The sequence below is a fragment of the Palaemon carinicauda genome, chromosome 23 (assembly GCF_036898095.1).
Source record: "Palaemon carinicauda isolate YSFRI2023 chromosome 23, ASM3689809v2, whole genome shotgun sequence".
Classification (NCBI taxonomy): Eukaryota; Metazoa; Arthropoda; class Malacostraca; order Decapoda; family Palaemonidae; genus Palaemon; species Palaemon carinicauda.
In genome coordinates, this window is record NC_090747.1 from 89943489 (window position 1) to 89960102 (window position 16614).

General features: G+C 34.9%; 1 protein-coding gene across 1 annotated transcript in view; it reads right to left on the reverse strand.

The window, feature by feature from the left end:
• The window catches only part of Mitf (transcription factor Mitf), a 63216-nt gene extending 46808 nt beyond the window's left edge, over positions 1-16408 (reverse strand). Inside the window, 4 exon segments of the mRNA XM_068347155.1 lie at positions 6334-6514; positions 6645-6808; positions 6810-7353; positions 16272-16408. Coding sequence (XP_068203256.1) covers positions 6334-6514; positions 6645-6808; positions 6810-6875 — 411 coding nt within the window. The 5' untranslated portion in view covers positions 6876-7353; positions 16272-16408.
• Between the last annotated feature and the right edge of the window lie 206 nt (positions 16409-16614).

Below are 16614 nucleotides of genomic sequence, written 5' to 3' on the forward strand. Positions count from 1 at the left end.
GTTCGTTTTATTTCGCTGTCTTTTTACGTGTCGGTGCTTTGACTGGAGTTTATTCTCAGTAAAAAATAGCAATAATTCTCATAATACCATCATTATCATTTTTTCTTTGCAAGATCGACGAAAAACAAATCAAGTTATAACTTTAACATTATCGTAGAATGTTTATTTTATGTTTATGTGTATTATTTTTTCTTTGCAAAAAAAAAAAAAAAAAAAAAAAAAAAAACCCAGTTTAACATTATCGTAAATTGTTTAATTTACTCTCGCAGAAAATTTTATGAATAAATCTTTTACTTTACTTTAACGGCCGTTTTCATGGACCTATCAAAAACTGCCTACAGGACGTAAAAGATCTATTTGTCGTATACAGTCTTAGGTATTTAGAATATTACACAGCGTATTCCACATTATCGTAACACTTAGTAAACGAGAGTGTCTTAAGTTTCTTCTTGAAAGCCTTAAATCTCCTGTTTGGATAATTCCTATTCAATAATTCACCTGGTTAGCAAATTCTACGCTAAAAAATCAGCCAGCAACTTTAATCAAACTAGTGAAAAATAAGAAAAAATAATAAAATACGACATCAAGTGACAAAAGAATAGAGGAGCCGTTGCAAAGGCTTATTCCTCAAATTACAAGTATACCTATAAGTATTTGTCAGCTAATCAATATAATTTTATTATATAAAAAATCAAGCTCTTGATCACTAACGTTCAAAAACCCACGTTAACTTGAGACAAACATCTCGGCCCAAAAAAATTAAAATATCACGCAACCTTCTTTACAAATCGGGCTACGGGACGAAATTACTATATCCACGGGAGATAATTGTGGTCGATTGATAAGATACGACGTAAACAACTATGATAACAATCGAGATATCTACGAAAACACACCAATCCGTCATTTCCCGAATGGCATTTATGAGAAGATATTAGTGACGTCATTAATTCGTTCTCCGTATGAAAAGCTCGCCATATCTACAATAAGTGATGTGCTTGTGGTTACTTGTTTAGTTGGTTGAAAGTTTATTAAGTGACAAGAATATATATATATATATATATACATCTATATATATATACATCTATATATATATATATATATACATCTATATATATATATATATACATCTATATATATATATATATACATCTATATATATATATATACATCTATATATATATATACACATCTATATATATATACATCTATATATATATATATATACACATCTATATATATATATATATATACACATCTATATATATATACACATCTATATCTATATATATATATATATATATACATCTATATATATATATATAGTATATATCCATATATATACAGTATATATACATATATATATATATATGTATAGTATATATATACATATATATATATACACACATATATATATATATATATATACAGTATTTATACACACACACATATATATATATATATATATTATATAATATATATATATATATTATATATATATAAATATATATATATATATATACATACATATTTATATGCATATTTATATACATATATATATATATATATATACATATATACACATACACATACATACATATTTATATATACACACACATATATATATACAAATATATAATATATATATATATATATATATAATATATATATATATATATATATGTGTGTGTGTGTGTGACCGAATTCCTTTAACACATTAAAAGAGAAAAAAAATATGTTAAAGCATTCCGACCAAATTATGCAAAATTAAATCCTTTAGGAAATCAGAAAATAAGAGCGTTTTAAATATTCATTTGTATCTCTGCAAAATGTTCATCAATAATATACCATCTTTCGGAATTACGTTCCTTTAGTTTTCGTTTCTCTCAATTAATTGACAAAGGCAGTTTAAACACCCTTTAAAAAAACTCCTATTTACACTTTAGTTAGTTTAATGTAATGCGTTTACTTCTATGACTGCTGTTAATTAAACAATTTGTATGGGTGTTAAGGAGCTAATGTTATGGAAGCGTTTTAACCTCTACACGATCCGGGAGGTCCAAGTATTAATATATTGAAGTAGTGGTGTCTACTATCTACCTCTTCAAGGAGATACGGCATGGTTTTAAAAAATTCGTTTTTACAAGTCACTCGTTTTTTTTGTTGGCATAACAGATCCTTGGGTAACACGAGTCTTTGCTCCCTTAGCAACACCCCATCACCCTCAATTATTTTTCAGAATGGGAGATTCCAGAGCCAAGACTTCCAGTCCATGTCCCAATGGACGTAGAAGAGATACTTGAGGAGTGGCCTTAATTAGTATGGCAGAGAGAGAGAGAGAGAGAGAGAGAGAGAGAGAGAGGTACGTTTGGGAGAAACTAGTAAGAGGGAAGGGGGTTTAGTTTAAAATAAAGGGAAGGGGAGGGGGGTGCCTTAGTATAAGGATACAAGATGAATACGGATTAATACGGGAACTGCGAATGAAAAACTGAATGTACATGACGGGAATACAAAATAGTAAAGTGCTGATATAACAACTTATTCAGGATAAAGAAAACCGAATATAAAATAAAAATCCGGGAAGCAGCAACAGACTTAAATAAGTTTTATAATCTATTACATGGTCTAATAGGCAATTTGAATGAAAAAAGCTCCCAGATGATTTTAGTCACAAAGGAATAGCTGTTATTTTTTTTTTTTTTAGAATTAAAAATCAAAATATAAAATATAATTGGATAGTATGTATATTTTCCGAGGGAGACTGGTGCAGAACCATACGCACGAATAAGATTAAGAGATTTAACAATGTATCAAATACGATGTTATCAAGATTATTAAGGGGCCAAAGAAAACAAAATGCCAATATCTGAAATAAAACGATAAAGAAAGCTTTCAATCTTACGGATAATCTTAAAAATAATAAGTACTATATAGTATTAGCGAGTGAAAATATCATAAATCATATAGAGGTGGCTATACATTAGTTACATCATTTCCGAAAGGTGTTCTCGATAGCCAGAATTTGAGCTCACACAGACCTATTTCGTAATTCTCTAACTACTAGTTAAGTCATTTGGGAAGAATTGAAGTATTACCAGTCAACTTATGGACAATTATATTCCACTGAGACAGTTGTGTCCTCAGTTGTAAAGGATCTTCTAGAAATGATAAATAAGGACAAATGTGGCATCCTCATTTTAGTTGATCTTAGTGATGCTCTGGACAAATTTTGCATGATACACTACCAAATGATTTAGGATCCAATGGCATTGATATTGAAGTTTTTTTTAATATCTACAAGATTAATTGGTTGACAGAAACTATTGTGAACGAATTGGAAACTCTTTCATCATAAGAACCATTACGAAGAGCGGTGCCCCCAAGGAAGAGTACTGGGTCTTATCTTATTTTGTATTTATACTGGTTGTCTATCAAAAGAATTACAGATACATGAAGTAAAGTTCAAGATATTTGCGGATGTTTCACAATCTTTCTTCTCCTATAATGAAATCGTTGATAGGCATGAAAACTTAAACCAAGTTCTTACTAGTGTTAAGGAAAGGATGGCATTTAAATGATTAAAACTAAATAAGGATAGAAAATTAGTTAATGTTGTTGGGAAAGAAAAACAATTGGAAAAAACTTTCATATAAATAAATATTAGTAACAATTTGGATAGACATCTACTTGAGTACTTCTTCAAGGTTTGCTAAAGGACCTATTTGTCTCTGTGTTCAAATACACAATGTAATACGAATCCCGGATATCATATGAGAAATACCGATTTTATAAATATATATTGTGATGAATATTCTGTATGGAAACATATGATTAACTGGTCTATGATCAGAAATTATTAATGTAGCTATCTATCATAACTTACTCTAAGTACAGCTTAAGAAGTTACAAAGCTTAATAAACAGTAAGTTCAACTTAAGAAGTTACAAAGCTTAATAAACAGAGGAGTCAGATTAATGAAGGATGTTCCACCCCGAGAAAAGATTAGCCCTGTACTCATTGATTGATTGTGAGTTATCTGGCATCCTGTGTACTGATCGAACTACGCTGGCTGCCTACTAAAGGTAGAATACATCTTAAGATATGCGCAAGATTATACAACAAGCTCCCACTTGACATCAGAACTGATAATATATATTTTTTTTTTCTTCAAGAAATTGAAGACTTCTTGTTTTCGAAGTTCTACGATAACGTGAATTTGACAATCAATGCAAGCTGTAGGTTTCCTTAAATACTTAAAAGGACGTATACGACAATCTTGTGGCTCCTGTAGGGGCTTTACCATGTATGGCAGGGACCAAGAAAATACCCTCAAAGTAAAGTGAAGTAAAGTAAGCTGCCCCGAGGTAAAGTTTACTCTAGGTCAAGCAGTAGCCTACGCCAAAGTCTAGTGGGCTACGCTACGTCGATGATGGGTGGGACAAAGTCTGACAGCTTAGGCTTAACGTCCTGTCTGTTATGTGGGTTACTGCACATGTGGTAATGAGTGTACATAGTTTGGATTCAAGTAATGAGTGTACCCATATGCTAATCATTCGGTTATTCTAATGGGTAATGTCCTATACAAATGAATCAGTACTCCATATTTGGATGATTCTTTTAATATCTTGATTTAAACGCAGTCTAGTTAGATAAAATTTTGATGAAATCCAAACGATCATAGTCAAGTTTATCTATATGAAAAGTTTATGAAGTAATTCTGAACCCATTTAAATACGATACCTTATTCGGATGACATATGAAGAGATAAATGTATATTTTGGCGTAATAATCAACTTACGTTCGACAGTCATTTCAAAGTCCAACAGCCGCATAAACATAATAATTCAATAACTCACTAATTAAATTAGCCGCCTACATGAGTACTCAACTAATTATCCAATTGAAGGTTTGATGCAAGAGGTAAATACATGCTTACATCATTGCCAAAACAAAAATTACATTTTTATTTACTTTTAATGAATAATGCATTAATGTTTAAATCAGCATTAAAAGATAATTAACAGTACTAAACACAATCCACGTGCCCAGCAAACATGCAGGATTTACATTCATGCAAAAAACATGCAAGTGAATATACACACGTCCCTAGGGATTTAGCAACGATGCAGATTCACAGAGATGTGATTACAACTGACGATTAGTATCCTGTGTCACTACCAGTGATAACTGGTATTACCAGATGGGAAGGGAAGGGTAGGGGAGGGGAGGATGCTTGATAAGATGTACGGCCTTGCAAGGGACAGTTGATTTGCTTTTGTGCTTTTCTCCACGATTATTTCCCCACCTGAATGTACAATTTTCTAAAAAAAAAAAAAAAAAAAAAAAAGTCGAAGTGATTTTCAGCCCTCATTAGAGAAATGAAAATAATCCTAAGAGGTCGGGGCAAAAGCAAAACTATTATTATTATTATTATTATTATTATTATTATTATTATTATATATATATATATATACACATATACATATATATACACATACATATATATATATATATATACATATACACATATATACATTATACACATATATACATATATATATATACATATACGCATATACATATAATACATATATATATATATATATATATACATATACACACACACATATATATATATATATCATATATATACATATATATATATACACACACACACACACATATATATATATATACATATATTATATATATATATATACACATATATATATATATATATAGAGAGAGAGAGAGAGAGGAGAGAGAGAGCGCATGTATAATTGAGGGTACAATGAAACCACATATACAGACAAATAACAACAAGTAATAATATAAAACACATCCGTTCCTAATCCAATCCTGTAACAATCATCATGTTCAGTACAAGAATAATCCACTGCAATAACTGTCATTGTTGTAAAGACAATTTTTGGCTGACGTCTTTTCCACAGATGAGACTACAAATAAAAGAGAGAGAGAGAGAGAGAGAGAGAGAGAGAGAGAGAGAGAGAGAGAGAGAGAATGATTTATGTAAATTATTTCAATTATCTTGTTTTTAATAGATAACATTCATTAAGATATGGTGTGTAACGATTCTTTCAACGCTAAAATCACTAAAAATATAAAAATTCCATAAGTAGAATAAAAACTAGAGACTATAAATGGACACTAAAAACACTTTGAAAATAAAACACAGAACTGACAAAAAACAAACATGACAAAACTGGTATTCACGACAGAAAAAAACAACAGAATATCAGTCAAAACAACATAAAAGACAACACGAGACTTCTAACACCCACAAGGAGACATCCTGAGGCACTCCAGTCTTACCTTACTGGCGGAGGTCCTGCCGATGAAGGAGCACAGCTTCCTTCTGCCGGCGACGTCTTCCAACCTGACGGTCCTCTTCTCCAGCGTGTACCCCAAGGGCCTCAAACTATCACGCAGATCAACAACACTGTCATCGACACCGGGACTATCACTACGCGCATCGGAATGAATGACATTACTACTAACAACGTTACTATTAATTATATTACTATTACCTAAGTTATTATTTACATTGGTACGATTGGTTAATGAGGGTCACGGTCTGGTTGTTACCAGTGGACAAAGCTGTTCTGTTTGTGAGGTTCCCGAGCACCGTGGGGCTGGCGCCCCCAGTTGTGAACGTACTGGTCCTGTTGTTAACAGTCGCGATTGGAATAACACCGTTACTCTTATTAACGTCATTGTTGTTGTTGTTGTTGACATTGATATTGTTATTGTTGTTGTTGAGACGGATTTTGTAGACGGTGGTGCCGTTTCTTCTGAATGCCCGGGACGCAACTGATGTCCTCCCGCTTCCGAATTTTGACAATGTACGCTGGCATCTTGGGTAGCGTCGGTGTCAAATGACCCGGAGGGAGGAAGGGGAGGAGGGAGGAAGGGGAGGGGGGGAGGGAGGCACACCTGGACTCGCCTACTGCAACTCCCACCGACAGGAATGGATGTCAACAAACACAGAAGCTGGAATTCCTGGAAAGGCTGGAACTAGAGACGAGGACTTGGAGAGGGAGGAGGAGGAGGAGAAAAAGGGAGCCTCTTTTTCCAGGACTCTCATCAACGTGATGGCTGCAATTATCACGAGATATTCCAGGTCGTGTCTCCTACAGTAACATCTTCGTTCCAGGGAGAGATGTCATTCTCTTCCGCGACAGGACACGCATTGGTCTTCCAGTTCTAATCAACTACTTCGTTTCCATTTGGCGTCAGGTCAGGTCAACTTAGACCAAATAGTTCACTTTATTTTCTTTGCACTCTTGAGTTTTTTTTCTTTTCTCTGTGTCTTTGAGTTTTCAAATTGTTAAACTGTGAAATGATGGGACTATAAATTAATCTGTACGAAAATAAAATATCACAAGCGTTCTTAATCATAGTGTTTGACTTACCACTTATCTGCCAACAGTGATTATAGATTATCAGTTCATGACGAACAAAGGTGACTAACTAATCCAATTATGTTTAATAGTTAACTTATATATATATATATATATATATAACCTTCTTCTATTCATTCATAACTAAATCCACATACATCACCAATCATATATATATATATATAACTTCATACATGCATACACCAGGCAACTCAACATACACACAGCGAGCTTCACCCTTTGGCCAATGAGAATAAAGAAAAAAATAATGTGCGAATAAATTAAGTAATATACAAATAAAAATATTACATCAATAAATATACTAATTTATATAAACAAATAGACGACCAGAAAAAAAAAACCAAGATAAGAAGGATGTTAATCGACTAATCAGTCAAACTCCATCACACTTGACAATAAACCTATTTCTTCCTCGATGATGAAAGAGCATAAGAACATCACTACAAAATCAAACAATTGCACGGAAGGCCGACAGCCTTACAAACAACAAAATATGCTAATAAAGAGAGTCTTCGAACTCTTAAAACCCTCACGAAGAATGTGTCTTTCAAACCAGTTTTCGGGTCACTTGTCTTTTCCCAAACTATAAACATGGGCGCCTTATCAGCTTCCAGCTTTACTGATTACGCTTTCGAATTGTTAGTTATTTCTTACTAAGATCATTGATGTTATTCTTGGAGGAGTTGAATGACCTTTGAGAGAGAGAGAGAGAGAGAGAGAGAGAGAGAGAGAGAGAGAGAGATTGTTTAACTCTTTAGCGACCAAAATGGACATGACTTTTCCAGGGCAGCCTAAGTAATAATGCAAATTTATCTTTATGAAAAGGGATAATCCTTTAATTTGAAATAAAAGACAGATTTCAAAAAAGGAAATGTCCTATTACTTCTCGTGTTTTTAATTTCAACCTGCGGAACATAGGACGTTTTGGGTAATCAACCATAAATGTAACTCTTGCAAAATACTGCAATTTGATAACAAGACACTCATAATTCGTGCAAAAGTGACCAATTCTTTCCTTTAATGATATAAACTTATCCTATGAATTATAATAAATACAAAACAATTTATTTCCAAAAACAAAATCCTCCCTGTAGATATAACAACAAAATAGGTTTTGAAACGGTATTAAACAATTGTTAGACCAGTGAATTCATAACAGGTTACGGCAGAGAGAGAGAGAGAGAGAGAGAGAGAGAGAGAGAGAGATTTAAAGATTACTTGTTGATAAACTGTCAGGGGAAAGGCGATTGCTTTCAAGTATTTAGTACACAAAAAAACTTGCTAAGCAGCAATTTGACATGCAGCTGCAAGACTCCTTCCTACTAGACGAACTTTCCCGGTTTTTTTTTAACCTGTAGGACTTACAGTTAAGTTGATTGTTCCTGGAATGTTGATTAAAGAGCAATAACTGCTTCAGAATTACCCTGCCCTTGTATAACCTATATATTCTTCTAGAAATTCAACCACTGGCCAATAAGGTCAAAGGTTATAGTTAGATTTTCTTCAACATTGTTCGAACGACTTAAGTCCTTAATACAATTTTATCAAGCCGATAAAAAAATAATGCGCTGATCTTACTGTGTGCATATACAGTGAGCCCTATTAAATGCTGCAAAGTTATTCGCTATTACAAAACTAATTCAGTATCAAAAGTTAATTACTGCTACAAGTTCTCTATCGTTGTATACAGATTCCAGAAAAGGCCAGTTACCTCCCAGTGTGACGTATTAAAGTGTCTTATTATCAGTAACAATGAATAAATTAACAAAAGTAGGTTATCACCAGTCAATTATTTATCACCAACCTCATGCACTTAGTTGGCAAAGCATTAATCACCCTATTTCAAATCTGCTAAGAGGAAGCTAACACTGAAATTCCAACTATAGCACAATTGTACTGCTCTTTTATCGGAAACGTAAATGTCATCCGATTCCTTCTCTTCGAGAATAATAAATATCAAAATAGACAAATCTTATCTTATAATCTGCAACACTTGCTCTGATCACATCTTGTCCCCAACTCCCACGACTCTAGTTTCAACAAGCTTGTTTGACTTAACTGCTGTATACAATTACATAAGCTAAAGTTAATTAATGCTTGTTGATGATCATCGGAAAAATATAACTGGATTTTCCGAAAGTTTGAATAATAGAAGGCAACAGATTCCATTGATTTTAACAAATCCGACCGATGTGAATTTGCATAATGCTGGCATATCAGATGAGCGATAACTGCATATTCGCAACATGTTGACATATCCGCATAACTCTTGCAAAACAAATTCGCTGAGGTCTTAATAAAGCGAAGGAACCAAACAATTCTTTTTTTTTTTTTTGCAAATTTCAGTAAAGCTGAGCAACACTAAACTCTATTATGACGAAGGAGATTTTGGATTACGTAAGTGCACTGGGTAAGAAATATACACTCGCAATAACTTTCTGGTATATTCGGATAGCTGTCAAATTTCCTGTATATGATAAAGAGCAAGTGTCTGACTATATATATATATATATATATATATAATATATATATATATATATACGTATAGATATATATATATATGTGTGTGTGTACTTGTGTTTCTTTCCTGTCACGCTCATGAGGGTTTGGCGAGGTACCCCGAGAGGTAAACTCGGAACCACACTCTCCGAAATATTGCCAAACCAGCGGATTGTAGTTAGGAACCAGGGGAGTGATGAGAAGGGTTGAATACGCGAGTATCTAAATATTTAGACGTCATTTTGACGGTTCGCGTACACTAGTGAGTACATAAAAGCTCTTTACAAATCCCATAGAAATCAATCTATACGGAAAATCCATTCAAATTAACCCCTCATAAAAATCCAAAAAGAAAGCCGGACAACGTTCGAATCTTCATCGCAAAAAATGGAGAACTTGTTACGTCGGCACTTAATTCAGTCGGGGGTTTTTATAACATTCGATGCATGGATGGCTTCATATCGTGTTACGAACAACTTTCTGCGAATTAAAATTCTTTAAGGTAACACAGGTACCAATGGTGACTGGCCATGTATAATAACACACACACACAGCCCATATACAGTTGGTGTGTGTATGCGAGTGTTTGCGTCGAGGTGAGCTAGACTACAGAAGTAAAATGTGTGGGTGTATGGGGTGTATGTGTGTCCTTTTATATATATATATATATATATACATACCTATATATATGTATATGTATATATATATATGTATATATATATATATATATATATTGGTAGGAAGGAGAGAGAGAGAGAGAGAGAGAGAGAGAGAGAGAAGCTAGCCTATCGGTAACCAAGTTCAGTAATGCAGACACGGCAAGAAGGGCTTATGCAATTAAAACAACCTGAACTTCGTTATGCGTATATCCCTGGTGAGCGAATATGTGCCAAAGGTCATCGGAGGGTGGAAGGGGGATTAGGTAACACATCTGAGGTCAGGATATAATCCCCCCTCCCCCCCCCCCCCCCCCCCCCCAAACTGACCCATGGTGAGAATTAACCGTACTTATCTGGAGTCTGGCAGTTATGGATACAACAGGTGGTAAGTACCTCTAGAATCTTTGCTACGAGATACGGGCCCTTGCAACTTAAAGGCAGCAAGGTCTACCTCTAGAGTTAGTGGAGTTGCGCTATGAGGAAACGAAAATAATTCATGAAGCGAACAGAAGAATTAAAAGCTAAATTAATTATGTAAAAAAGGAAACAGTCGAGAAAAAACATCGTGTTCGTAAAGCATAAGAATGGAACAATTATAACGACAATAACGTTATTATAGAAAAGCAAATATAAGTTGATAATACAAACATATTTATACGATTTAGATTATAGTTTGAGAAAAAAGCATAAATCATATGATAAAAAGGCAAACAAATTATAACAGAAGAGGAAATAGAAAAAAACCTCAAATTAATACATGCAGTAACTTCCAGAACAAAAATCAAAGCAAACACACACACACTATATATATATATATATATATATATAAGAAAACGAGAGTGTGTGTTAGAACTGTAACACGGCCAAAGCTAATAAAATAATTCTTAAAAAAAAAGAAAAAAATTACTGCTATAATAAAGGTTAAAGGGGTCTGTTTCGGTTCCAGTTCCATCAGAATAGATGCTCACCAGAACATCAGCCAGGCAAGCCCAACCACCCAAAGGTAGTGCCCAACTACAGCAGTGGCCTCCCAAGTAAACAGCTTAATGTTAGTGGAATCCTATCAAATGAATTTCCAGTGAACAGTGGAGTACTCCAAGGGAATGTGCTGTCACCAATGTTGTTTATCCGCCTCATTGATTTTGTAATGCGTAGAACAGTTGGGGATCTGGTGCCATGCGAATGCTAGATAAACACGTTACCACTGTACTAGCCAGGAGGCTATTTAGCAAGAAAATAAATACCTTAATAAAAAATTTATCTAATCATTCACTAAAATACCCAAATAGGAAAACAACAACTAAGGAGTCGGCGTGCGTGAGGTGGCAGGCAGCCTAAACCCAAAACGCCTTCCGATTCGTTTTGGCAAACCAGGACTTTCGAAAGAGAATTTCGTCACAGATCTTGTAATTTCGATTTCGCGGTACGAAAAAGGAGAGAAACGGAAAAAAAGGCAACTTTAAATGGTTGTTTTTACTTTACAGGTGGATCGGCAATGCTCTCCTAATGTTCATGAGTGTTGAACTGGGCAATTTCATATGGGTTTAAAATCGTAAACGGAACGTGTGAGGGCCTTAGGTATATATATGTAATGTGTTAACTCTCTCCCTCTCATATATATATATATATATATATATGTGTGTGTGTGTGTGTATAAGTAACCCGTCGTCATAAATGACGGCTAAACATTTAGATAAATATGCACACACCTAATCAGATTCAACATTTATACTTTTACCCCTTTCTCAACTACAACACGACTACTCCCTCTTCCCCCCTACCAAAGGGACACGGAGAGACCAAGTACTTATATGTTTGGGCAATGTCGCTCGTCGTGACAGAAAATATTATATATATATATTATATATATATATATACAGTGTTGAACTTCCGGTTCCCAGAAAATCTTGTGTACGTGTCCACATATCTTTAGACTGACGTCACTAATATGCTTTGATCATCAAATTGGGAAAAAAAGATATCGCAATAAAAACAACCACTTCTGGAACGCAGACCAAACACCGCCCGATTAGAAAGACCCGCTTAGCCCAAGAGGTGAAGGAGCTGAACCATAACATGAGTTTTACGATACACGAATATCGAACTGAAATTTTCATTCACTAATATACGATGCCATTAGTGGAACGTGTTTGCTTACATATACACACGTGCCAGAGAAAATAATTAACCATTTCCCCTAATAGGTTTCATGTACACAAAACGCATCTGTGGAGCTCGCCTATATATTCGCGGCTTCTAACGTGAAATGCAATATGTGTATATCTGATGTTGCGTAGAAATGGAATTAATTACAAAAACTCATACAAATCTCATGTATATATACACATACACATATATATACATATATATACATGCATACATACACACACAAATACATATATATATATATATATATATAATTTATATATATATATATATATATATTTATACACATATATATATATATTTATACACACATATATATATATACACATATATATATATTTATATATATATATTTATATATATATAATATTATACACACACACACATATATATATATATATATATATGCACGTATGCATACGTCCACACTCATGTGTATATATATATATATATATATGCGTGTATGTATGTGTATACAACACACTTAGGTCCCCATATAGATAGATACGATGGAATTCCATTTGTTGTACGACAAAAAATATTTTATGGATTTACCTCGGTAATATATCTCTCTCTCTCTTATATTGATAACTGAAAACTAATATTAAATCAAAATATGCATGACAAAGCCCAACATCCTGAGAAAGAGAGAGAGAGAGAGAGAGGAGAGAGAGAGAGAGAGAGAGAGAGAGAGGAGAGAGAGAGAGAGAGAGAGAGAGAGAGAGAGAGAGGAAAATCCATAAATACCTGTTTGACGCACAACAAATGAAATTCCATCGCGTTCAATTATTTGGGAATCCAAATTATATATATATATATATATATATACATATATATATATATATAATATATGAGGGTCAAACGCTTAAATAAATATGAAAATTCCTTAGGGAAAGTGACCTACAATTCTTTCAGGAGGAGGATATATTGATGATGATTTTGAGAGAGAGAGAGAGAGAGAGAGAGAGAGAGAGAGACTGGGCTACACCTGACGTGGTTGTAGGAGGGGAATGTGCTAATGCTGGAGGTGCATTAGGAAGGAGAGAGAGAGAGAGAGAGAGAGAGAGAGAGAGAGCAGTAGTATGAGGGGCAAGGCAACTTTTTTCCCTCCAGTCACAGCCACGTCGTTTTCACTCTCTTCTACAACAAAGCTTTGCGGCGGATGAGATCAGAGGTATGTGCGTGTGTATATATGTATTAGAGTAAGAAAGAGTCTATGCATGAGTGTGCGTATGTATGTATGTATGTATGTGATGAGCCCCACCCTTAATTTGATTCCTTCCCTTTCATCTCCACCTCCCCTTAGAGAGAGAGAGAGAGAGAGAGAGAGAGAGAGAGAGAGAGAGAGCGCTCAAAATTAAAACGAGTTCATTTCCATGTAAATTATCAGGCATCACCTCGCTTTGTTGCATTACTATTGAGAACCCCCAAGATTACGTACGAGGCCGGGTTCTCATTTTCTCCTTAGAAAGATTTATCACGGAAGGTAAGTGAGAGAAGAAAGATGGCAAGGAGTGAAAACTGAAAAAAAGTTAAAATAAAAACGCAACCATTCCGTGAGCCCAGTATTTCAAAACTGCTTTGCGAAGAGTGTGGTCGTTTTAGACGTGGATAGCAATTAGCCAGGCAATGGAGCTGTTTGACGTAAGGTAAAGGTGACGGAAAAAAATTAGGGAAAGATTTTTAAAAATAAATTTGAATGTAAGAAGCACAGTGTTAATTATTACAGTTTCCCACTTCCCTGATATGCATTAAATTAGTTACTACACACCTTTTCAATCACTGAGGTAGGAGGGGGAAGGTGGATGGGCGTGGGCGGCTATGGGAGGGGTGTGGGTGGCTATGATTATGAGGGGGTGGTAGTCTCTCCCTACCCGACCTCTCATCCTATCAACGGGGCGTAAATTAAATGGATGAATAAAGAGCGCCCAGGCATTGCAACCTAGTATTAAACCTTTAAAGCTAATACATTTAAGGAAAACAAAAAAGGTGGAGAGGGGGGCGTGTCAGGGTCTGAGCTGGTTATTAGGAAGCGGAGGACTGGCGTAGGAAAGATTTCATGCATATATTTCAAGGTCACTGCGAATTGCATTCTTCTGTCGTTGCAGAGACTCGACTTTAGAACAGTAATTAGGTTCGGTGGATGATAATGCCTTTCAGACTCGTGGTTACGCGTAATTTTAGAGAGAGAGAGAGAGAGAGAGAGAGAGAGAGAGAGAGAGAGAGATTCCTCCTTAAGCATCTGATATCAAAGTCACTATAGACGCCAATAACAATCACTAATTAGCAAAAGACTGAATAAACAAAAAGCTGACATGTCCAGTTAGTGTCGGTATTTGTTTAAAAAAAATCAAAACAAGATAAATAAGAACAAATAAAATTACAGATGAATATTCATATCCGCACATGTATGGCACATCCGGTCACTCTCCATTCATAAACTACACACACACATAACACTGGTGGATTAATACCCACAATTTATACCATAAAATCCAAGTTGACAAAACTGTCAGTTAGCAAGAACTTGTTCATGTTGAATAACACTGAAGAACCGATAGAAAACATCATAAAAATTACAATTTCACTCCAAGGTGTTAGATAATTAAACTGATAAATGATCATTTGTCGGCGGAAAACTTTAGGTAAATATTTGTACTGACATATATTCTGGCATATTTACCAACAGTCGTTCGAATGGGTTAAATAAGATTGTCCAAACACGTCTTTGGTCAACACCATTGTTTACACTTAACGAATGATCAAATATAAAATGTAAACATATAATGACATTCGTTAAAGTTTGTTCTTACGGGGCACTTCAGCAGTTCATAAACAGAAATAAACATCAATATTCAACAGCACAATGCCTGGGTTGTATCAAAATACATTAGCTTAGTTGTACAGACTGTTCGAAATTCGAAAACTATGAGTTCAACCCATGTGCGATTCACAAAAATATCATAATATTAACAATGAGACATCAAATGTCACAAATAATAGTGTTTAATTGTCCAACAAGCTTACCCACAACAATGTCACTATTCATAGTATTTAAAATCACCATTAAATGTCATTTCTATCAAGCTAAAAACACAAGCGCAATCAATTAGGAAACAACCCAATAGAGTTCACTTAGGAAACTACGTGGAAATAAAACCCGTCTTCAAATATCTTGTTCTTTATCACTTTTTGTTTTCTAGGTTTTCGAAAGAAATGGGCGTTGCGTGTAAGCAAATAGGTGCCTGTGCCATGCGACAACCACGTGTGACGCAATCACGAACCCCAAGAGATTTGGCAGTAAACGCTTCTGAAATCGCTGTCAATTGTTGTCACGTTTGCTCACACTGACAACAATCACTTGAAGACCACAAGCCAGGGCGAATGACGAAACAATTGTCTATTGGTATGGCTTAAGTAAAAAAATATCGAGTTCTCTCGACTGGTGTGTGAATGGATGGAAGTCGAGCGCCAGTGGGAGGGTCACCTAACGTTCACTACAGACCAGAGCGCTATGGAAGACGTTGGTAGACTGATGGAAATTGTGAATGCCGGGCCGAGTGAGTCCCAGGCGGCCCAGCCTGGGCCCACAGCTATGCTGGCTGGATACCGGCGAGTGAGTGAGTGAGTGTGTAAGTGGGTTCGTGTGCAGTAGGATGACCTCTTTGCCAAAACATTTAAAGCTCTTACGGGACGAGGTGTATCCCCGATTCAAATGAGAGGACGACTTATCTTTAGTACGAGTTTTTTTTTTTCCTTACGTCCCCGTAACGGGATGAGAAAAGAATCTTAGGATTTATGAAACGAGTAGGTGGGATCCAACGATTCTGACCTTATCTAACCCGATT